Genomic DNA, 23480 nt, shown 5'->3' on the forward strand with positions numbered 1-23480 from the left:
GGCTCAAAGTTCAAACAAAAGCAACATGCCAGACTTGCTAAAACTTAGAAAGCCACCTGTCCTTGATCATATCCTGACCTAGCTTGCATTCACTGGCCTCTGAGAGATGACTGCAACCCTTCCCACTTGGGCTCACTGTGCAGGAAGTGTTCTTTGGCACCCAGTTCATCTGCACAGCTCTGCTTTCTTCTCAGGTTCAGAAAATGACCTCCTTAACCAAATGTCTCACACATTACTACAGTTCTCAGGGAGGCAACTGTGGAAGAATTCTGTTTACTTCAAAACAGTCACCACCACACCTCCCCACTCATCAGCCAGCACACAAACATTATGTTCTTTGAGGATCCACAAAATCATCCCAGGTTTTAATGTTCTCCCCTCCATGACATAAATACCTTTTTCAAAGAGACGAGTCAGCTGCTGCTTGGAGACTGTGTTAGCCATCTTTATTGCACTCAAAAGAACAATGTAAGATTCACACAGTGGATATTCAAATAGTTGGTGGCAGTGGTTTTTTTTTTTTTAGTTCTTTTTAACTCAGTTAAATCTTTATTCAGTGAAAAATGTTGACACCAAGACAAAAAAAATTATCTTAAAATTGTGCAACAATGTAGTAAATTCTTCAGCAGAAATCAGTGACTTGGAAACCTAGCAAGGCGATTGAAGTTATAAATACCTAATTTTACTTTGGAGAGAAACAAGTACACAGTGTTTCACTGTAAATAAGAGCAGAACAGGCCTTGATTTTGCTGCGGATACTTCTGACTTTGCCTAAAGTGTCTAATAAGTCTTAACAAGAGTCTTTAAATGAGTGATGGGATATCTGAGGGTAATAATGTTCCACTTCGGCATTCATGCTCAGCCCATTGAAGTTATTACACATGAAACGAATACCATTCTTGGGTTATCACTCTGATGATTACATCTATAATATGGCTGCTCAAAACAATACGGGCAGAAACACATGCAACTGATCCTCCCTCAGCCACATTCAGCAGTGGCATTCCATCTGAGAAAGCACTTCTCTTCTCTCTAGCTCACAGTGCACATCTCTTGTGACTTATTCCATATCTCAGTCTTGCATAGGAAGTAGTCTATATAAACGTAATGCTCTGGCTTTTATTACACAAAAGTTGTACCTGAAAAGCAGCACACACTCCAGCTAAGAAAAACATCATAGGAATGTTGAAATACAATCCCGACACAAAGAAGCGTCTGCAGAGTGTAGAGTCAATTCTTACAGTGGCAATGGGGATGGAATTCAATTTAGTTATATGCTTGAATTTCTCCCGAGAGGACCTCGACTCACCTCTGCCATAGAAGAAACTTCTCAGGGACTCACAATGGCCCCCTTCATGGGACAGAGAACTAACCTATGAGATGGGGTTCAGCCCTAAGGAATAGGGTCTTATCACTTGTGCTGACCGCTGGGAGACATGTAAAGGCAGGATGCACTGAGTGCTTATCTGTAAGGGGCTCAACATTAATGTCGACCTTCCTAGTTCCTTCTAGGCCCCTAGTGTCTTCTGAAGGGCCTGTTCTATATGTTGGAGAGTGGAGCTTAATCTAGCAGGCCATCTATGTGGAGAGGAGAGAGCATGCAAGTGACTATCCCCTGCCAGCTTGCAAACATACCTAGTGATGCAATCAGAGTTAGTGCCTGAAGAGCCATTTCTCCAAACGCCAGAGTGCCAGCCAGTCACCCAGCAGCAGGCCAAGCTCTCTGGCTTGCCATGCATCAAGCAGTAGATTCTCACCTGTGTGCTCACATGTGACCCCCCTCCACAGACTTTGGAGGACCTCTCCTGTGTCACTGCATCCACACAGACCCATGTCCCACAAAGCTCAAATGGTATCTAATACCGGAAGTCAACAGGGAACCAAGTACCCGGTGTTCCAGCATATCCCATTCCCTGTGAGGAGGTAACTTTCCAAGACTATACATTGTTTAGTTTTAGTTTCCTATTGTCACTCTGGACTCTTGCCGATGCCTTGGATACATCAAAACCTCCACAAAGCTAACCAGAGGAAAACAGGAGTGCGTGCTTGAAAAGTTCACAAAAATATACAATTTACACATAGTTGCATCTATCTGGCTTAGTCTTGGGGACCTCAGCTCTGCTATTTATACAAAATATTCTAGCCTTAAATGGCTACATGTTTCCAAACAGCACAGTGCATCTCCCGAGGGGAGGGGTGGCGGTGGGTCTGTACAGTACTATGGTTCAGCATCGGGAGACCCTGGAGACTGGCCTCAATGCTTGGCAACAACTCATGTTGCCTGCAGGAGACATATGCTCTGTGAAAAGGCTTGCCTGCAGAATAATAGACAATAATGCCACAGAGCCTTTTACACTAGCTTCTACAAATGCCACCAAAAACTTGGCAGGAAAAGACAAGGAGAAAATATACTTTCCTAGCAGTTCAATTCAATGGCTTGCCTCCCACCAGACTGTTAATCTTTCAGCTACTTAAAGACTTTGTTTAAGTGGGGGTGGTAGGGCTGGAGGAACACTGAGCAAAAAACTTCAAAGCAAGACAAGATAAAGCTGAAGAAATTCCAGTCTGGGGGGAAATAATGGAAAAGAGGGTGAGAGGAAAGAGGAGAAAAATAAGCTGTCCTTATTCCTAGCATTTGATACCAGAAGCTATATCACATAGCACACTACAGATCTACAGTTCAAAATGCTCATTTAATATACATATATATCCAAAAAAAAAATTGGCTCTTACTTTCCAAACAATCCTCAGGTAAATCGAGACTATTCCCACCAAAGGATGACACTTTTAGTTAAAAGAAACCAAGCACTTGTGAGGAGGGACACACTGCATGGAAGGGGAGGCAGGGTTCAAGAAGCTTGTATACAGAGAACATATATTCAGAGGCATAACTGTGGAATATTCCCAGAGCTTGCTGCTTTTCTGCTGGCAGGAAATCCTCAGTGAGGTTATACACACGGCACAAGTCAGGACATGCTGGACATCGGTGCCTACACGCTGGACTGAAGAAGGATGTGTTGAGGCCACAAAGAAGTCCACAGAACTTTCAAGTGGCCATGACATGAAACATGGGGGGTGGGGGCCGTGTTTAGACACACATGGTGTTTCACAGAGAAAGCAAATGAACAAATTAGCCAATGGAGAAGTCGAATGTTTAGATCACCTCCATCCCTGGCAATACCTACAAACTCTCTAGGGATGGGTGGGGGCACAGGCTAGGGAAGTGGGGGTGGGGGAAGGGGTTGAGGTGGGGATCCAGAGAAGGCACTGACCAAATTCAAAATGACTGCATATATCAGTATGGACTTTTGAGGACAATTCAGTGGCTTAAACCCAATATAAAATTTTATACTTGAAATTCTTTGGTGGTGAGTAAAAACAAAAGGAAAAGTCAAATTAAAAATGGAGACATGGCATACTATATATTTGCAATGCATATCTATCATGGCACAGATCTAGAACTTTCTCCCACAACCACAGTAATTTTTTTTTTCAAGTGACAAAGATCCCAGTGTATAAGAAAGCAGTGTCAACACTTGGCAGCTTCCAGAGGTACACATTGTACAGAGACATACACGGTAAAAGCCTACAGACTTCTAGAAGACAGGGGGTGTGGCTTGCAGGGTTTCCTAGGCTCTAGTTCAGCTGAATTGGAACCTAGCACTGACCCAGAATTCTCTCCTGTCCCTGACACAAGCAAACTGAAACAGATTGCTCCTGCTCCTCCACTCCCCACCCTGATGTGCAAGGGGCCTTAACACCTGGGGTTTCAAATAACCACTAAAATGTGGCCTTATACAGAGTCCCAATAAATTAACAAAAACAACAGAAACAGGACCCTTCCCCACAAGACACCCACACACTTATGTAAACTAAATACCAAACAAAATGTAAAATCAGAGCAGTTTTCAAGGAGAAATGTGATTCTGCCCATCACTCTCTCTTGAAGTTTTTATTAAATACATTTCTGTGTCTTAGAAAAATAAAAAGAATGGTCAATTTCTGAACCAAAATGATCTCACAGACTTAAAAGCATGCCCAGCAATTGACATCAATGTCAAATCAATTCAACCTGCTTTCAAGTTCACAGTTGATACTACAAAGTTTATTCATTCCTTTCTCTCCCCTTTTTTTTTTTTTTTTTTTTGTTTGTTTTGTTTTGTTGTGGTGGTGGTGGTTTTGGCCCATATAAAAATAACATATTGCAACTCAAAGTGCATCTTTTAAAATAAACCATCAACTATCTTTATCAAATGAAATATTTACACCATTTGGTTTCTAATGATAAAATCTCCTTCACGCTATCACCATGGGGACATCGTCTGAGAATCCAGTTATCATAGGAGCATCTTCATCGTCCTCTCCTGAAGACAAAACAGTCAGGCCTTGGTGAGTTCCAGCAGAGTATTATAAGACCCCCACATGCCACCACTCTGCCCATGCCCATAGCCTTACAACAACCCCCAGCTAAACCAATACTAACTGGTCCTCAACCCTAGCTTGGTTTTTCCTCTGCCATGCTCAGGTCACCTACTTCCCTTCCCTAAGTGACCAAACTCATTTTAATTGCTGTTCGAAGTAAAATCTGTAGCAATGTAAATCTCATACCCTAGGGCTAAATGGGTGGATTGGTCTCTCCTCTCCTACTTGAATTGGAACTGCTCTGAGGAAACAGAGACTGATTGGAGGGGCTTGGGAATTCTGAGGGCAGCTTCCCAGACTTCATGACTGTCCCTTTGAGACTCCTGTTGCTTGGCATCTAGTGATTACTGAATGGCAACCCTGCTAGGCCAACCAAAAGGAGCCACCCATTTATGCAAGAAACTCTAGGGCTTGCCAATTAGCAAAAACAAAAACTGAGATCTCATATGATCACTGGGGAGGAGAACACGCCATAAAGAGAAAAGCAGCAAGAACTAGTCTATAGGAAAAGTAAACCCACAAATTCACATCCGGTGCCTTGCATCTGGGGAAGCCTTTCCCACACACACTTTCTTACGTAACCTGGCTACTAGCTCTCTCAGTTTAGGGTTTGCAGCACTGGAAGACTTCTCACAGGGATCAAAAGATTAGCCTTCTCCTTACTGTACTTCACCCCACATAAAGAAGAGGCTGTGCTCAAAATGGAAAGAGGAGTGGCTGACCAAAGGGCTTCATGCAGAAGCTGACTGAGGATGTGATCCTTTCATCTTGAAGCCCTCCAGAGGAAGGATTAGACCAGGGTCAGCTGAACATACTTGAGGATTGTTTGAAGTTTGGGGAGCATTCAAACCCAGGCCCTAACACTCTCTGTTCAAAGGGTACCCTTCCACTTCCCCCCTGTTAGGGGCCGGAACTACACAACTAAAGAAAACGTGGTATTTTGGTTAAAAATCAAGGAAGGCAGAGATCCCAGACAGGAGTAACACTGGAGTGATGCCTGTCCTGAAAGGATGAGCTGCAAGACTCTTCCCTGACCGCATCTTCAGCTTTATGGTGTTTGCCCCGGCACCCCTGGCTACTTACCCAGGTCATCCCCAGAGGAGAAGATGGCCGAACCCAGCCTGGAACTGTAGTGGCTGTTGGCAAAAGCAGTAAAACTGCTTTGTAGGCGACGATGCTTTGTATAGAGGATGGCAAAGCCAACACCCAGGCTCAGCAGGATCAGGAACAAGATAGGGACCACTACAGCAGCAACATCAGTAGACCTGGCAGCCTGGACTGCAGCTGTATCTCCACCTGCAGAGGCAACATACCCTGCAAGTGAGTCTCCTACCTGAGGGCCAGAAAAGGATGGCCCAGGCAACTTCTCCAGGCCCCACTCACCCAACAAAATAGGAAGGAAGGGAGGGAGAGAGGGAGAGAAGGACAGAAGAAGGGAGAGAGACTGAGAGAGAGAGAGAGAGAGAGAGAGAGAGAGAGAGAGAGAGAGAGAGAGAGAGAGAGGAAAGAAAGGAGGAAAGAGCCCAGAGTTTGCAAGGGTTCCAACAACTAGCTTTCTTTTCTAGTGTGACATGGTCCAGCACATGTGTGAAGCCTGATGTTTCCCAAGTATTTACCATGAGCCTGAAGACAGTGGGCCTTGCACATGCAAATACAGTAATTACATTAGACTCCTAATCACTGCCTTGTTGGTTATTTAGATAATCTCTTGGAAGGGAGACCTTTGTTGGGACATCAACACTGATTTCATTAGCATTATTACTTAAGGCCGATTGCTTGCCTACATAAGAGGATGTGAAATCAGACCACTAATTAAGGAGATTGCAATTATTTCCCCCTACTTGGCACCAAAGTCACTCTGCACTGCAATTACCTGAAGCTCCGTTAAGTGATACAAACGAGATTCCTTTGCTGCAATAGTAAAACTCAACAGCTCACCAAGTTTTATGGGTTTTTTTTTCTTCCTCTTTCACTTAAGTAAAAAGGAGAAACAATCTTTGAATATACATGTGACATTTTTAAAAGCTTGTTACTAAGCCACTTGGCTGTCTATAACATGACAAAGATGCTGGAGCTCTGGAGAAAGATCTCTCCCCATCCTTCAACTCCACATCTGTTGGAGATGGGGCCATCATCTTGAGAGGGAGTTAGGTTTTCACATTAGAAATCTTGGGGCTAGTCTGAACTTGGGGGCAGAAAAATGGAGTTTTGGAATCAGTTTTTAGTAAAGGGGGCAGAATGACCTTTCCTCAGGCACAGTTTCTATAGACCTTAGAGTTGCTCCCTGGTACAAGAGGAGGTGGCATAAGCAAGCTCCCGTCTCACAGAGAAAGCACCATAGCTACACAGGGACTCAAGCAGACACAGTGTCCATCAAAATGGACCTGAGAACAGCTTTTTCCTGTATGTTCAATCTAGAAATTCAGTATGTAGGTCTCTATTTAAATTTCTTTCATTTTCTGAACAGGAAAAAAAAAATTTCCAGCCTACCCCAATGGTGAGGTGATAAATTAAAGAACTACTCCCTGGCTGGACGTCTAAAGGTTCAATAAGTGATTCCCTAAAAGCAGCTGCCAGGGGCCTCACAACAGACAGTTTACCCTAATGTGCATTTCACAGACTAATAACTGGTTTTGATTAAAACCAGGGCTTATTAAGGAAAAAGCACATTGCGAAGAGTTTTGCTCTTTATTTTCCGTAGACCTTCCCAGAGCCTTGACTATGCCACGACTCTCTAAAGGGAGGGAGAAGAACATGTTCAACCTTCCTAAAGCTTCAACCCTTTAATAGGATACTCATGTTGTGATGACCCCAACCATAAAGTTATTTTTGTTGCCACTTCATAAGTGTAATTGAATGGTAATGCAAATATTTTTGGAGCTAAAAGTTTGTCAGAGGATGTCGAGACCCCCAGGTTGAGAATCAATGCTCTATTTTGCAGAGGTTGCCCTGGGCCCAGCCCAGCAAGGATTGTGAGGAAACATTTAACAGCAACCCTACCTAGTTCTTGGCTAGAAATAAAGATATCTTCAAAGTCTATCAATAAGATATTTGTTGAAATCCTGGCCAAGCTACCACAACGCAAGTACTATCCTTACAAAGCAGCAATGATGTGGCCCAAGGCTGGTATCTGTGTGTTCTAAAGATAAAGATCCCAGGTTGTGATAGGAAGCAGTAGGATGAGCTAATGACAAGGAGAATTTCAGGTCTATTAGCACATTCAAGGCCCTGAGCAGTCTCATGAAAACCACCAAGGGAATTCTTGTTTGTCTGGCCTGATAGATGGTTAGTCGTCATGTTCAGCTTGACCAGATTTACTCAGTCATGTGAGAGACTGAGGTGTATGTCTGGGTGTGTGTCTGTGAAGGAATAAGCCTGTGGTGGTGGTGGTGGGGGAACCCACCTTCAGTGTGGGTGGAAGCATCCCCATGGACTTGGGGCTAGGATATAATGAAGGAGGAGAAAGAGAGGGCTAAGCACCAACACCCTTCCACTTCAGCTTCCTAATTGCGAATGCAGCCTAAGCAGCTGCCCCAGACTCCTGCTGCCACACCCTCCTCTTCCATGAGAGGTTCTATCTCCTCAAACTGCCAGCCAAAATAAATCCCCCATTCTCAACTTGCTTCTTGTTGTTATCTGGTCAAAGTAAGGAGAAACAAACAAACAAACAAACAAAAAACACAGCTAACAGACATACTGAGTTTCCTAAATATAGCATTTTTACCCTTTTCTGAACTTTACATTCAATGTGGTACGTTGCAATTCCAGTTCCTTCTATAGTAGTACCATGGCCGATGAAGACAAATTTATTAACTGCACCAGTATCAGACTAAATTGGTACCTAAGTGATTTTCTTCCTTCGGAACACAGACAGTACTTGAAATGTGTTTTAGGAAGATCATCTGAAAAGCATGGCAACCTCTCCTTCCTTGGGACAGGAGAGAGACAGGATGGCCACACAGCAACTCACCTGAGCTCAGTTCATCATACAGCAGCACGGCAGGCTCCCCACAGATCTGGCTGCCAAAGAGACATCGCGCTTGGACCGTGAACGTGTAATTATGACCCATCTTCAAGTTAGACACTTTAAAGAAATTGTCAGTGGTATTCCCAAGGTAAGCGGTGAGATTCATAGCACTGTCAAACATGTGTATCTCATAGCCCTGAAAACAAGCACACAATGGGCCATTCAGAGGTTTGAAGAAGGGGACCTGATGGTTTCTGTTACTGGCTCCAGTTAGTCCTGAGTCCTTACCATGGGGTTTTATGAATGCTGATATACTTTATGTTTCTTGCTAGTTCTTTTGATTATGTGATTGAGATATTTAAACTCAGAAAACAGGACTTTCCTTACTGACATGGCGCAGAAAAGGAAGGGTAAGGTATGGCTGCAGAACTATTCCACTCATCGCCTACTCAAAGTTCCAGGCAGCAGCTGTTTGTGCCCAGCAAGACTAATGTCTCAAAGAAACCAGCACGTTAGGACTCAATAGTTTGCAGTAATGGATTTGACTAGTGACACCTCCTGGTGGCAGTGGGTGCAGGCAAGACTAGGGAACCGCAATCAGAAAAGGAACTGTTGAAAGGTCACTGCCATTCACTTCCTGTCCTAACTTTCTAACTCTTTTCAGGCTGATCCCAGAGCCAGACTGCCTGATGTTGACTGAAAAGCACTTAAGCAGGTGAAAGCTGCTCTATTCACAGGAGGACAGTATGAAATAATCTCTCCCCTCATTGCGTTAGGAAGTCCCAGATTGTTGTTGCTAGAAAACAGACAGGCCAGACCCAAGATGCTGGCTGGGATCAGACTGGTGGTCAGCTTCTCTGTTGCCCTCCAACCTCCCAGTGTCAAACTCTGCCCACATCCGAGCTCACCATGCAATCAGCCTCTTGGTTCCTACTCCACTGGCATGTCTGTAATGCTAAGCCAGGAGGAGGAGAGGACATCATGCCATACTTATGTCAGCACCCTCCACTAGAGATGGAATACTGACCTGAACTCTCAACCTAAAGCTGGGCTTCTGCTGCCCGTACAGATTCCTCTAGAGACAACTGGCTGCCAAGCTCCTCAACACCTTCCTGGCATCCCACCCCCCACACCCCTTCTAACAAGCTAGTAATGATTATTTACGATCCAGTGTAAACCTGGAGTAGAACATCTGTGAAATACATAAAGATACAAATGAAACAAAGTACACAACCATCAACCACCTATACTTTCCTCCTGTTAGGCACTTATGGTTCTTCTTTCTGTCATGGAGCAGAGGATATAAAATTTTAATGCATTGCTTTCCCAACATAAAAACTTAGAATAACTAAATCAGGGAATGTGAATGTTTCAGTGTCTTTGATAAGTATTATCAAAGAGCCTTCCAGAACTTTGAACCACTCTACATTTTCAGTGTCATTCCCCAGCTATTTCCCACACTGGCATTACTCCCCCAGAGGTCTTGCAGGCTTGATGTCTTTGTCACTAGCTTGCCAGAGGCCTTTTCTTTTCCACTCACAGCTGCTGGAATGCTGTACCTTCAGTGCCTTTCAACAGTGGAGTATTCCCGGGTAGATTTCATATTCTTGAGGATGTAAATATCACAGCTATGGGAGCTGTGAGGAGTCTCCCAGAAGGCGAGGACTTTCAAAGTCTACCTGAGCCAGTGACCACAGCTAGATCATCACAGCCCTACTTTGCTTTCAAGGGGACCAAGCCAATTCCACTCAATAATGAGTCCAGCCTCCTGGGCAAATCTCTTGGATCTTACTCTTCCTTCCCACCGTGTCAGAGTACTGGCCTGCCAATGGCAGAACAAAGTGTTTCTTTCACAAGCTAATAAAGTATCTTCATGTTCTTCTTGCTCCTTCGAGTTACTCTGGGGAGACAGTGACATGGTACTAGACAGAGAGTATGGTTTGGCTTCCTGGCACTGGAACCACCCCCGCCCCAGCTCTCAGGGGGTCGGGGAAGCGTGGGGCACTTGGCTCCAGTGATCAGCACAGTCCAGCTGCAGGAAGCACCACAAGTCTCCTACCCAATTCTTTCCTCCAAGGACAAGCGTGCAGCTTGGGATGCTGAGTGCAGATTCTCCTATTTCACCGACAGCACAAACATCTCACTAATCCACAAATGGTCCTTTCACACACAAGTTCACTCCCCTGCCTGATGCTTTCCTCCTCTCCCTCTTTCTTTCTTCACGCTGTCTGCCAGCCTGCTAAAGAATTGGTGTCTGAAACAGCATGTCAACCAGAGTTCCGAAGTCACCGAGGATGCAGGAGCAACTTACCCTGGTTTCGCTGAACTGCTTTTCCTTTAAAGCCAGGCTTTTCCAAAAGAGAAGAATGTGGTCATTTTCTGTTATGATTTTTAAGGCATCGGGCGCTGATAATGAAACTGAAAAAATGGAAGAGTGAGCCATTTGAAGTTAGTACACAGATAGCCAAATCGTTGCTTCCTCATGTCGGAAAAGAGGCCGGAAAATGTTCCCAGCCACTAAGAGCTGTGATAATGAAAGGATAATGGAAAAACAGAATATGAATACTGCTTAGCATAGCATTAGGCTAGTGGTGGTGGTTATCAGTCCTTTAACCATCAAATCTGGACATGAGGCAGAGGCAGCAAGAACATATTATGTCTGAACACAGGGCCCTAGAGGGACTGGAGAATGGCCCAGGTCCACCATATGCATCACCAGCCTAAATGGGCCTGGACCTCCATTTCTGCAACTGTTAACACTGCTCACTCAGTGGGCAGGCGCCTAAGCAACCTTCTAGTCCCTAACATTATTACTTGTGTCCTTCCATTCTATCTGCCTGATCGACAAAAGGGCCACTGTGACACGGTCCAGGTCCTGTTTGTAATGCCTGTCCTCACTGGGAAATATGGCTGGGTTTGTTAACTCTCCTGAGCATTCCTATTTTCCTCCCCTTTCCATGGTAAGACATCCTAAAGGAGGGTAGTGTGAAAAAAGACTCAGAGACTAGATGTGGCTCAGTGGTAGAATGCTTGTCTAGAATTCAAGATGCTCTGAGTTCAAGCCCTCAAACTGCATTATACACACACATACACACACACACACACACACACACATACACAATACACACACACAATATACATACACACATGCATACATATATACATACATATTTTATTTTGTTTTTATTTTTTATATACACATATTTTAAAAATACTTCAAGAATACAGAAAATAAGTATTTCTCAGACTACTGAGCCTTAGCTCCCTCACCAAAAGCCCAGGAAACCCCACATCCTTGCCTTGCGTTGTAGCATGAATAGAGAAGAACAATGCTTGGATGTCCTACAAAGATACTGCATCTTTCCTCTGTGCTGAGGTTGTTCAGGTGCAACAAGGCCTTTCTTCCTCTCCCCTTACCTGTGGTGATTTTTATGCTGGACTCCTTGCTCATGTTCCCCAACTGGACAACAATATGGTATTTTCCTCCAGGTTCCAGCTTGCTAAGGCTGTACTCCACAGTACTGTTGCGAGATTTGACTTTGTAGCTCCTGTCCGTCTTTCTGATCAGATCTTTCACTGCAATTGCATAGAACTAAGACAGACAGAGGGAGGGTCTGAGTTGCAGTCAGATGCCAGGCCTTTTACTTGAAATCAGCTACTTAGGAACAATACCTTATGCAATGTAAATAACATTGTTCTAGTCACTGTTCTACTGCTGTGAAGAGACACTCTTATAAAAGAAAGCATTTAATTGGAGCCTTGCTAATAGTTTCACAGGTTAGTCCATTATCAGCATGGCAGGAAGCATGGCTGTATGCATGGTATTGGAGCACTAGCTGAGAGCTTTACATCCTGTTCCACAGGCAGAGAAAGAGAGAGCCTGAGCCTGGAACGGGCTCAAAGCCCACCTACAGTGACACACTTCCTTCAACAAGGCTAAACCTACTCCAATAAGACCACACCTCATTTCAAAAAGTTCTACTCCCTGATAACAGAACATTCAAAGATATGGGACTGTGGGCACCATCTTTTTTCAAACCACCACAGCCATGTCAGTTAACATACCACCTTGTTCAGGAAGTAATGACAAAGGACAATGCTTGTGTAGAGCCCTGCATGGACCCCTGAGGCACCTTAAGCAAGCCTGAAGCTGTTGGCTGGAACAATCTGCAGTTTTAGCTGGAACATCTGGCACCAGAGTAGTTCTTGGTACTCTTCCTGATTTGCTAACACACATCTGCTGAGGAGGAACTAAGCCTGAGAACTTGCACACTTGACACTTGATTGTTTTCCACTGTGCTGTAAGTCGGTATATAAGCCAACTCCATCCCCTCAATAAACGTCATTCAGCATTCCAGCTGCACAAATGACCCACTGTCTTGTCTTTTATTTCAATCTCTAGGCCTTCGCCCAATTAGTAGAACAGATTGTAGCGTGGGCGCTACATGTGTGTGCATATTCCATACAGATACAATCCATTTTAATATACATCCAAATACATCCAATATGCAGTTGGTTGAATAAACAGATCTGAAACTTAGGCACTGGACTGACTTTTCTGAGCCTCGGAGTCTGACTCATGTCCTTCAGAAAGTCTTCAGTGTCGCCAGGGTCTATCTTAGAACAAGTATATAACCCCAGAGCTGCATGCATGCACAAGTATCATCAGCTAGAGAAGGGATGGGAAGGGAAGGGGAAGGAAAGAGGAAAGGAGAGGAGAAGGGAAGATAAGAAAAGAGAGAAAGGGGAGGCAGGAATGCAGAAAAGGGAGAGGAGGGAATGAAAAGTAAAGGAGGAAACTGAAATACTCGGAAAAGCCACAATAACTGTGACATCAGCAGCTCAGCTTCTGTCTCTCCATCATGACAACGGTTTCTGGATACTGACAGAGGGGAAGACATAGATAAAGATGTTCAATCCCAGCTCTAAAGCACAAACAGCCCCACCTCCTCTCTCCCAGGTGGCTGCTTATATTGGAACTGTGGAGGGGAGGCGACATGTAAGACACACAGAAAAATGGTTCCCGGGGAGTATCTGGGATTCAAGAAGTGTCTAAGCAGCCAAGAGGAGACCATCACACTGCTGTGGTGTAGGGGTAAGGGAGAGAGGGCAAAGCAGTCTAGAGCAAGGAAGAGAGGGGCATTTCTAGGATCAATGCCCTGTCCTATTTTTCAGTAAGGGATAGAAAACCAAAAAAAAGGTCAAGGTGGCAGGCATTTTAGGCTTTGAGGGTCTCAGGATCTCAACCACAAATAATTCTATTGGTAGAGGCACAAAAATGACATATGTATGCAGATGGTTGTGGCCCTGGTTCTAATTAAACATTAGTTAAAAAAAAAAAATAACCCACAGGCTGGATTTGGCCTGCCAGCTTTTGTCTGCTGGGCACTGGTTAATGGAGGGGATGGGAGTAGCTGAGGAAGGACAAAGAAATATGTGGCAAAGAACAATGGAGGAAGGCTAGTTCAGAAGGGGTCCCTGTGAAGACCTGCCTTTGACCACAGAGAAATGGGGACAAGGCCTGCTGAGCTCAGCTGATACCTGTGTCACACTGGTCACACTACCTGACCCCTTCCATGGCACTCCACATACCCCAAGCATGCTAAGCGTAAGCATGGCAGGCTGCATGCCTTCCCACTCACCAAGTCCTGGTCAGGAGAGTCATAGGGCGATTCCCACTTGATGACTGCTGAGGTTTTGCCTATCTGGACTGCGTGCAGGTGACGGGGTGGAAGCCTGCTATCTGGGATCATCTTCACTACGACGTAGTCAGAAGATGGCCCTTGGTAAGGGATCAACACACGGACCTAGGGAGCAAGCACACATAGAAAAACAGTACCACATGGGCTCATGCAACCTCTGTCAAACTACTTTTCAATAAGCTAATGACACATGACCACAATTAAGATTTCATTAGAACAAAATAATATAAAATAGTGCCCCGCCTAGCCTACATTGTTTTTCGTGTTTTATCTTCCCTCCAGAAATGCCCTAGATATGTGTAAGCACATGTGTAAGCATAGACACATATGTAAGCACACAAACACTTGCATGTGTATGCATGTACAACATATCTTTTAAAAATCTTTCATACAACCAGGTTTCCCCTCCTAAAAATTAATAATATGGGTTCAGATTTTGTTTTTTTTTTTTTTTTGTTTGTTTTTTTGTTTTTGTTTTTTTGCAAATGGATACATTCAGCATTGGCTTCTTTTGGATACTTCTATATTCTACTCCATGGATAAGCCATAATTTATTTTACCAATCTTTTCTTGAAAGATATAGGTTATATCAAACTTTTTGTTCACATGTTGCCTATGTACTAGCTACTTTTTTTTTTGTCAACTTGACACAAACTAGTGTCATCTGGGAAGAGGGAACCTCAGTTGAGGAATTTCTTTCCATCATTAACCTGTGGGAAAGAAAATAACCTGTGGATATTTTCTTGATGGATGATTGAAGTGGTAAGGACCACTTAGGCAGATGGTGCTGGGTTATATAGAGAGCAGTCTAAGCAAGCCTTGGGAGCAATCCAGTAAGCAGCACTCCTCCATGGCCTGTGTATCAGCTCCTGTCTCCAGTTCCTGCCCTGACTTCCCTTAGTAATAGACCTGTAGGATAAAATAAACCTTTTCTTCCCAGGTTGCTTTCAGTCATGGTGTTTATCTCAGCAGTAGAAAGCAAAGTATGGCAGTCCAAACACTTTCCTCTACGTCTTGGCTCACAAGAGTGTAACATTACAGATGGTAGCTTGCTAGGAGTGGACTCTGACAAAGGCATTTTATGTATCTGAGCTTGTGATTCATTTGTTAAGTGACCAAACTGGCTGTGGGAACTTAAAAAGATGAGTCTAGGTATCCGGGTCCCCCATTCTACTAGTGTTGAGCTCAGGAGCCCCAGTGCTTCAAGCCTCCATTAAATGCAGGAACTCCTGTTTCCCTGCTGCAGAGAGCTTACCAGAAACAAATACTGCTCATCCTTGCTGACAATGACTGTCTTATTATGGAGTGAAGTGGTTAAGCTTCTAGGGTTTCGGTAGAGGTCAAGGAAGGATGTGGCATAGAAAATGCCATAAACCTGATAAAAGCAGAGAAGGGAAAAAGGTCATCAGCTGATGAGTTAGTGCCCTCATGTTCTGAAATTGTTGACTTGAGACATTGGAAGTGCTTCTAAAGTGCCCAGAGAAATCGTCCTTCAACATTTACTGTGTTGACTGCACTTAGGAACGGGCATGCCCCGTGTGTGCACCTGCAAAGGAGAGCATGAGCAGCTCCTGTTCTGACAGAGCTTCTTCTCAAGCAGGGACAGCCAGGGAAGGTAAAAAGGAGCAGTTCAGCCATGAGAGCAAATGAGATGCACTGGCCACCATTTCAAGAGGGCTTATCAATGAGGGGTGACATTATACAATCAAACAGCAGTGCTGGGGAGCTGAGTGGCTACACTGAGAGGTCAGAAGATGTGGAGGGAGTTGTCACGTGAATGTGGAATTTCATCAGCTTGTGGAATGGACACAGGAGGACAGGTGCAGCCAGTTTTCCCAACCCTCCAAGTTTTCCTTTAGTGGAACCCTGGTGGGAGGTTGTCTGCAGTCCCTACCACTGTAGAAACTGGAAGAGCCAGTAACAAGGTATCAGCCAAGGAGATGCCAACAGGTGTCACCTAATGAGATGCCAGCAGGTCTCGATCAATGAGATGTAAGCTGAAGTGCCCAGTGGGAGGGTCCAGCAGGCTCTTTGAATGGCAGGACAGCCAGCCTATCATTCTGCCCTCCTGCAGCCCAGTGTTCAGACAATGACTGCAGCTCTAGCAGGCTGTCTGCTCAGGAGATGACATTAAAGATGCACATCACTGGCTGGAGATGGCAAGGTCTGTGTCAGATCCAGGGTGAAAGTGTAATAGAGGGAACTTCACTTGACCAAGGGAATGTCTAAAGCACATTCTGTGGTCCAGGTAGGAAGCTGGAGGGATCTCAAACCAGGGAAATGAATTAAGCAGAAAGCAAGGAATGACAGCTGAGTGAGTGCATCTGGGAAGGAACAAACTGAAGATGATAGAGTGGGGTCAGAATCCTTCCTCCCCAGAGTATATGCACAAGAAGCCAGGAGCGTGCAGAAAAAAGACCGCATGCACATCTGCAGGTACCCTGGGTATAGAGAGGGGGATGTCAATGTCCCAGCCACAGTGCCACTTCCTGTAGCTCTGCTCAAAAGAAGATTTGGAAAAGGGGGGTCTTGGACAGTGAAAGAGGAAAGGTGGCCACTGAGGGGCCAGGAAGAGAGAAATTGAGGGAATCCAAGGTTGGACAGCAAATGCATATGGGATAGCATGAAAGGAACAAGCAAGTCACTGGGCTTAAATGGAAAGCCACGGTCCCTGTAGGGGCTTGGTGCTCAGAAATAGGATTACCTCATTATAATAGGGTTGCTAGTGATGGAAAGGGCTTCCAGAGCCCATGGGAGTCAGGAGACAAGAAGAGTACCTCATAGATGATGAAAACAATGGCCATGAGTATTCAGTGAAGAGATGGGAGCAGGTGACGGCCACCCACAGTGGGCCTCATTTGACTCATCACATAAAAGCTGGCTAAGTGTGACCAGTGAGGGCATAAGTCAAAGCCAGGGCCCGGCACAAGGAAGACTGCTTTTCTAAACTGGAATGTAAAAGAGATGCTCCAGTACTGTGTGATGCCCCACTGTTCTGTAGACCACATCTGACTCTGGAGGACTGCTCAGTGGGACAAGTGGGCCTGCACCAAGCTGAGCCTATTGATAGAGAATAATGTCTCCTTGTGGGGATGTATACTTTCCTTCAAGGTCAAAGGGAGTGCTAAAGAGGGCCCAGACTTCTGTTACTGTCTCTTGCTCAACATCCTATTGTGGGACATGCAAAAGAGCAGAACTCCATTAAATTAAAAACCTCGACCAAGCTCACCCACCACCCAGGATGACTTCCTTAGTGCATGAATGCAGAACTCTGCAGGTGTTAGCTACCTAATGACAAGCTTCGGGGAACTGAGGCCAATGGAGTGAGGCCGGGGAAGCAGGGCCTGGAGGGGATGCCGGCTCCCTTCAGAAAGTTATCCTGAGCTGGTGGGTGGCTTGTGTTTGGAGAAAGAAAAGAATCAAGAGCAGCAACAGGGAAGAAAGTAGAAAGTCCCATGGCTGCCCAAGGGCCTAAACTTAGGCAGGGTTCAGACTACCTCGAGATGGTCATTCTTGTCCACTTACCACGTTCTTGGGACCAGTCCATGTGCACTCCACAGCAGTCTGGTTGACGGCCTTGGCTTTGAGACTAGGAGCAGGTGGACGTATGCCTTTGGTCAAGACGTGCTCAAATGCCAAGGGACTATCCCCCAAGTCTGTCTTGGCCCAGGCGGAAATCTCATAAGATGTGTGAGCTGTCAGATTGCTAACTGTGAAAAGAAGGAAGGGGAATGCCAGGGATGTGTATAAATGAGGTGTGTGTGGGGGGCGGATAATTTGTTTGGGTTTGCACACCTTACTTTTCAATAGTTTGAAAATTCATTTTATATTTTCCTGGTATTTAGCACATGTAATTCTTAGAGACTAGGAAACTTCTAAAGCTGAATACAGTTGGCAAAACATTCCTGCAGTCATTTGGCCCTGTGTGACAGGAAGCCTGAGAATTATACCCATCAATTTAGCTACTCCAGGAAATCAGAGAGGGTCTCAAAGTCTGTGAACCAGGACATCCATTTCCATGTCTGCTACAGTAAACACGGGCAGCTAATGGTGCTGGAGTGGGGGGTCACTTTTTTCAATGTTAGAGCCACTGGTAAGTTGCCCTCATCCCAGTAAATAACCAAGCACTCATGTTCATGAAATCAACCTCAGTGAAACTTATAGTTACACACCAGGCACTCAGCTGGCTTAAGGCAGGAAGACTGCTAGCATGAGGTCAGCCTGAGCTACAAAGTGAGTACTTGGCCGGTCTGAGCTATATGGTATATGAAAAATCAAGGGCTATGACCCAGTTCAACTGCAGAGAGGTTCCTAGCATACACAAGGTCCTGGGTTCAATCCCCAGCATGGACAAAAGGGAAAAATAATAATAAAAGATAATGACAACAGCACACCTGTGGTTTCTGTTTCATAAGACTAACAAGGAGGGACTAAAACTATGATTGACTGTCCTTTTCAAACAGGCTGGAATGAGAGGAAAAGAGAAAGCTTCCAAGCCATTCACAGCACTTACAAGTAGCTCTTGGTGTTGAAGGTTTTCTCTTAGAAATACATTAATATCTTTCTGTGGGACCATCTTCAGATAAAAGAATTTTAATGATGCTCAGAGTTTGCACAGACCTAAGTGAGGACTAGACCACCTCTTTCCATTTGTTTGCTCTCCTGTGCAGTTGACAAATCTTTCCTGAATGCCAATATACACGGAGAGTACAATTAGAAAGAATGCAAGTAATGGAATCTGCACAGGGCAAAATCATCTCTAGGGGTTAAACTGGCTCCTTACTGGTTCCTCCTCCTCTCTTTCCCCAGCTCCCACTGAGGGCCACCAGGTTTATAAGGAGGTTTGAGGAGCCAGCAAGTTGAGACTTTCCACCTGGAGCTAGAAGGATGCAGACAGTCCTCAATAGGCAAAGACTGTCCATGCACAACCATCTCTAGAGAGGATCCCACTTGTTCCCAGTCTCCCAGTCCCCACACATAAGTCCTGCTCCCAGGATTGGGTTTACTCCTCCCTGCTAATAGACCATCGCAGTCCCATGGTGTTTGTTACCTTTGTGTGACACTGAGCTTCCTTGGAAGTTCAAGGTTTTCTTTTCTTGTTTGTGGGCATCAAATGACCAGAAAAGGTTCACCACATAGCCATTGACCTGCCAAGAACCAGGAAGCAAGTGACATGATCAGCTGACAGAGCTGGGAGACACACTGATACACCAGGTAGAGCTGGTCTTGTTAGCTGCCTCCTGGTCTCTTTTGATGAACAGGTGCTCCTTCTCAATTTGTGCTATCATTAAGGACATTCAATTATTTATAGTAAGTGGCAGTTGAGGGGAATACCTCAGCTCATTTGTCCTCTTAGTCAAGGTCAAGAGGTCAATACAAAGGCCCACAGAATCAGGAAAGACTACCTCCTCTGAAAGTTCTCCACTACAGGTTTCGAATTAAAAACCATTACATGTGGGACATGTAATGTCTTCATGATCAACACTACCAACAAAGGTCCTCACTAATCCATCTCTTCTATTAGTCCTGGCTGAAGCTAAGAACACAAAGTTGAATGTACTTAAGTGAGCAGCACAAGGACCTGAAGACCCTCCCTGTCACAACATCATGGATGGAGAGGGGTGCAATGAGGAACCAGCAGATGGGACCCAAAATTAGGAAAGTGGGATTCAATTTGAAAGATCACAGGGACAGATAAGTGGGCTATGCAGACAGGTGCTCAGAGGGATCACTGGTGGCAAGTGAGGAGTGACTGGGTGGACATAGAGATGCATGGCAGATGGGTTCCCAAGGCATCTGCTTCTCCCAAGAAGCTTGCTCTACCACAATGGGAGCTTCTGCATTCGTACAGAGCACCAGGAAATCCAATAAAGCTGAAAATTACAGGGCACACATATTCTGTTCACACCAAGTCTTTCTGTGCACTGGAGCTGTGAACCATTTAATTATATGGTTAAAGAAGAAAGGCACCAGGCTGAGGCAGAATAATTACATGTGGAGACTCAAGTTGTTCTTTGTGGGGGAAGAGGAAACAACCCGGGTCTGGAATTACAGCTCCACGAGATTAGGTCCTTCATCGCTCCTAATCTCCCTGCCCTAAGACACATGAGTTCCCACACAAAGGAAAGCCCCATCCAGCTGCCAGTCTGAGAACTCCACAGTACCTTGATGTCACCATCCATGGTCAGGGTAAAGCTCAGAGAGTTTTCATCATAGCTGTCAACGTGGACATTCGGTGCTTGAATCACTGAAAAGAAAAAGGAGTCAAAGAAAAACCACACCCACACGGCGGAAAGTGAGGAAGGCAGAACCTCCCAGCTTTTATCTCAACACACAATGTGGCCTTTCAGCCAAGGAACAAAGGACACTCTGGCTGCCTTTGTCCAGCCATCTCTTCTACCACCATTGCCCAGAATAAGGCTGGGCCCACTGTTGCTTGGTGAACACACCATCTTAGTCATCTGGTCAGCTGACCTGGCAATTAGTTGAACAGAAAAGTTTCGTTGTGCCAATGTCTGCACATAGCCCAGCTCCAGTTAGGCCTGGCTCTCACAGAGTCAGGATCCCCAGGAGTGATGTCTTTATGAGGAACCACAGAGTTCCAGCCTCCCTGTGTTCTTTATGAAGGATGAGACTTGTGGAAAGAGAAACTGTAAGTTGTAAATGTGTGTGTTGCGGGTTGGGAGGGAATTTGGGAAACCTGAGTTCAAATTCTTGTGCCCTGACACTCACTAAGTCACCTATCTTCATGGAACCTAGAGCTGGGAAAGTGAAAGGTGCCAAGTGCACAGTCAAGTCTTGCTTAATGAACAATTAGTATGTCCCAGCAGATGGGAGCTGAAGCTGACAGCAGAGGGCACAAGGACAGCATGGCCAAGAGAAAAGCCCCCGTGTCCTCCTGACGGGCATCGGCTGAGCAACTGCAACATCTGCCCACAAGAAAGGTGACAGCTGAGCCTAACGCCCTCTAAAGGAGCTCCAGAATCCAACATGGTCAGACAACACCACTTTAGTGACAACTGGGTATTTAATGCTCAGGACCCAGCCCTTCTAAAGGCAAGGGAAGGGGGTGCAGCTGACATCTAGGAGGCCCCGTCAGATGATCAAGCATGTTGTAAGGCCAGGCTTGAGAAAAACTTACGGACCAGGAGAAAGGCAGAAGCTTCGGGCAGCCAACTCAAAGCTAGATAGTGCTTGGTGCTGAGGGAACGTCAGCACGGACTCTAATCATGGTGACCATGGGCAAACCGTGACTCTCCAGAGCCCAACTCCCTCAGCTACAAACCATAGACAATACTTCACTCACAGGATTCACATATAACAAAAAGCACAGTGTGTGGCATACAAGAAACACTCCATACATGGTGGCCTTCTCACTGGAGCCAGCATTCACCTGCTGCCTTCCTCATGAATGAACCCGGCTGGCATCACTGCTGTCTTTGTCCTTTATCTCTCTTCCAAAGTCACTAAGACCCCAGGTCACAGATACTTCTCAACAGTGTTATCCTCTGTAAGCAGCCCTGACCAAAACACACAAGGGACCCGAGATTTGCCAAAATCACCAGGAAGAGAATGAAGGAAACTATGACTCAGGGTAATTTTCAAATGCACATTTGACTTTTGCCTACTGGATTTGGGAACAAGGTGGTCCTCCAAAGTCCCTCCTTTTTGGATTTGGATGGTCTGTATACTTTGGCCCAGATTTTTGTAAAGAGAAATGATAAGACAATAGGATCTCAAGGAAAGTGAATTCAGCACCACCTCTTTGCTACCTGCCAGCATGCTGTCCACTGAGTGGATGCCTCCTACCATGATCCCCACAATCACACAGATTTTAGAGTAACTGATGCGAGTCTCAATCACTGAGAGCTTCTAACAGGTTCAGATGAATGTAGAATCACCCTATGGCATCCCACACCACAGAGATCGATGGATTTTAATATCTGTCATGCCATGTGGTGAAAGTCCCCAGGGCCAGGGCTGTGCTGAAGAAACCACTCAGGAAGACAGGCTTCCATCCACTGTTCAGTGGGTGACGGTATCCTTCATTCAGGGGCTTGAGTTTACTCACCCTCCATCTGAGCTTTTAGTTCCCACTACATACCAAGGGTGGAGTGAAGCAAACAGCAAAGATCCCAAGAGGCACACATGCAGGATGTGGAGCAGCCTCCTGATAGGCAGAGAAGCCCAGTGTAGGGACCAGGGGAGGTGTGCAGCAGGATGGTTAATGGCACAGGCTTCGGGGTCAGGTATGTGAGGTTCTAGTCCCAGCTTTCTCACTGATGTGTGTTCTAGACAAATAACATATCACTTCCCCCCTCCCTTGTCTTTCAGCTATTCTGAGGGACCAATTAGATAAGCTCATGTGTGCAGAGCAGTGAATTATGAGCACCATAGCTCTGGTGCTGTGTGTCATCCCTAACCCTGACACGCTTGTCAGCGTAGCCAAGGGAGAGGTGCACAGACATCAGTGAGATGCCCTAAAAACACAAATGAGTGTGAAAACCACATCCAGCTCTAGTGAAAAGGGCCTCCTCCTACTTCAGAATTTGCACAAGTTCACAAAGGGCCTGGCATAATGACCTTTCAAAATCAATGCTTGGAGGAAGAATATACGCAGTGGATGCCCAAAAAGACTTCCCATCTTTGTAATACCAAAGGGTGCCTGTGCTGGGGAAGAGTGGGCTCAGAGGGGGAGGCTTTCTAACCGATGCTTCTCCTCTCCTGCTCAATGAAGGTCATTTCCAAAGGACTTCTGTCTTCTCTAAAGCCGCAAGCACTCCAGTCATTTACCTTTTCCTTTTATGGTGGTGATGGATTTAGAATCGCTCCAGTTTCCTATCCCGCGACTAGTCACCGCAGCCACCTTTTCAAACCAGAGTGTGAGTTAATAGGAAATAACAGTAACATGCCATATAGTAAGGATTCTGAATGAACTAAATGGCTAAGGATGCAGCAGTGAGGGCAGAAAAAATATATAGACAGAGTGACCCAGGACATTCAGAGGCCCCAGCAAAGGAATTAAAAGGACCAAGAGGCAAAAAGACTTATAATAGTCCCAAGAATATAAAATGTCCACTGAACCTATAGATATCCAGATTCTTGTAAAGGGAAGGTATGAATGTGTGTGTATGTGTGTGATCTCTAAGCTCTATATCCATATACAGGGACACATATACATGCCACTTAGCACTGCAGCATCCTGTAGGTAATGTTAAGTAAAGAAGAGGTGAGCATAGAAGGACAGACCCCAGAAGCAACAGAATGTCTGGTTAGAAGCAGAGAGAGCTGCATTGCTGCAAGTTACTGGTTATCTGAGGGGGAAGCTGAACTTCCTTCTTTATGACAAGGCACTGTGTGTTGTGAAGAACACTAATACTCATTTCTTA

At 45.3% G+C, this 23480-nt stretch overlaps 1 protein-coding gene across 2 annotated transcripts in view; it reads right to left on the minus strand.

Annotated features, from left to right (window-relative positions):
- Positions 1-429: 429 nt before the first annotated feature.
- Positions 430-23480, minus strand: part of Sorl1 (sortilin related receptor 1) — a 159563-nt gene continuing 136512 nt past the window's right edge. For both annotated transcript variants that reach the window (XM_051197179.1, XM_051197178.1), the window contains 11 exons: positions 22885-22957; positions 20256-20338; positions 19142-19238; positions 17617-17801; positions 15347-15466; positions 14032-14196; positions 11807-11981; positions 10701-10807; positions 8393-8585; positions 5506-5718; positions 430-4364 (listed from right to left, as the gene is read on the minus strand). In XM_051197179.1, the coding sequence (XP_051053136.1) occupies positions 4297-4364; positions 5506-5718; positions 8393-8585; positions 10701-10807; positions 11807-11981; positions 14032-14196; positions 15347-15466; positions 17617-17801; positions 19142-19238; positions 20256-20338; positions 22885-22957 (1479 nt within the window). In that variant the 3' untranslated portion in view covers positions 430-4296. The remainder of the gene's footprint in view (positions 4365-5505; positions 5719-8392; positions 8586-10700; positions 10808-11806; positions 11982-14031; positions 14197-15346; positions 15467-17616; positions 17802-19141; positions 19239-20255; positions 20339-22884; positions 22958-23480) is intronic.

This window comes from Phodopus roborovskii, unplaced genomic scaffold (genome assembly GCF_943737965.1).
Source record: "Phodopus roborovskii unplaced genomic scaffold, PHOROB, whole genome shotgun sequence".
Taxonomy (NCBI): Eukaryota; Metazoa; Chordata; class Mammalia; order Rodentia; family Cricetidae; genus Phodopus; species Phodopus roborovskii.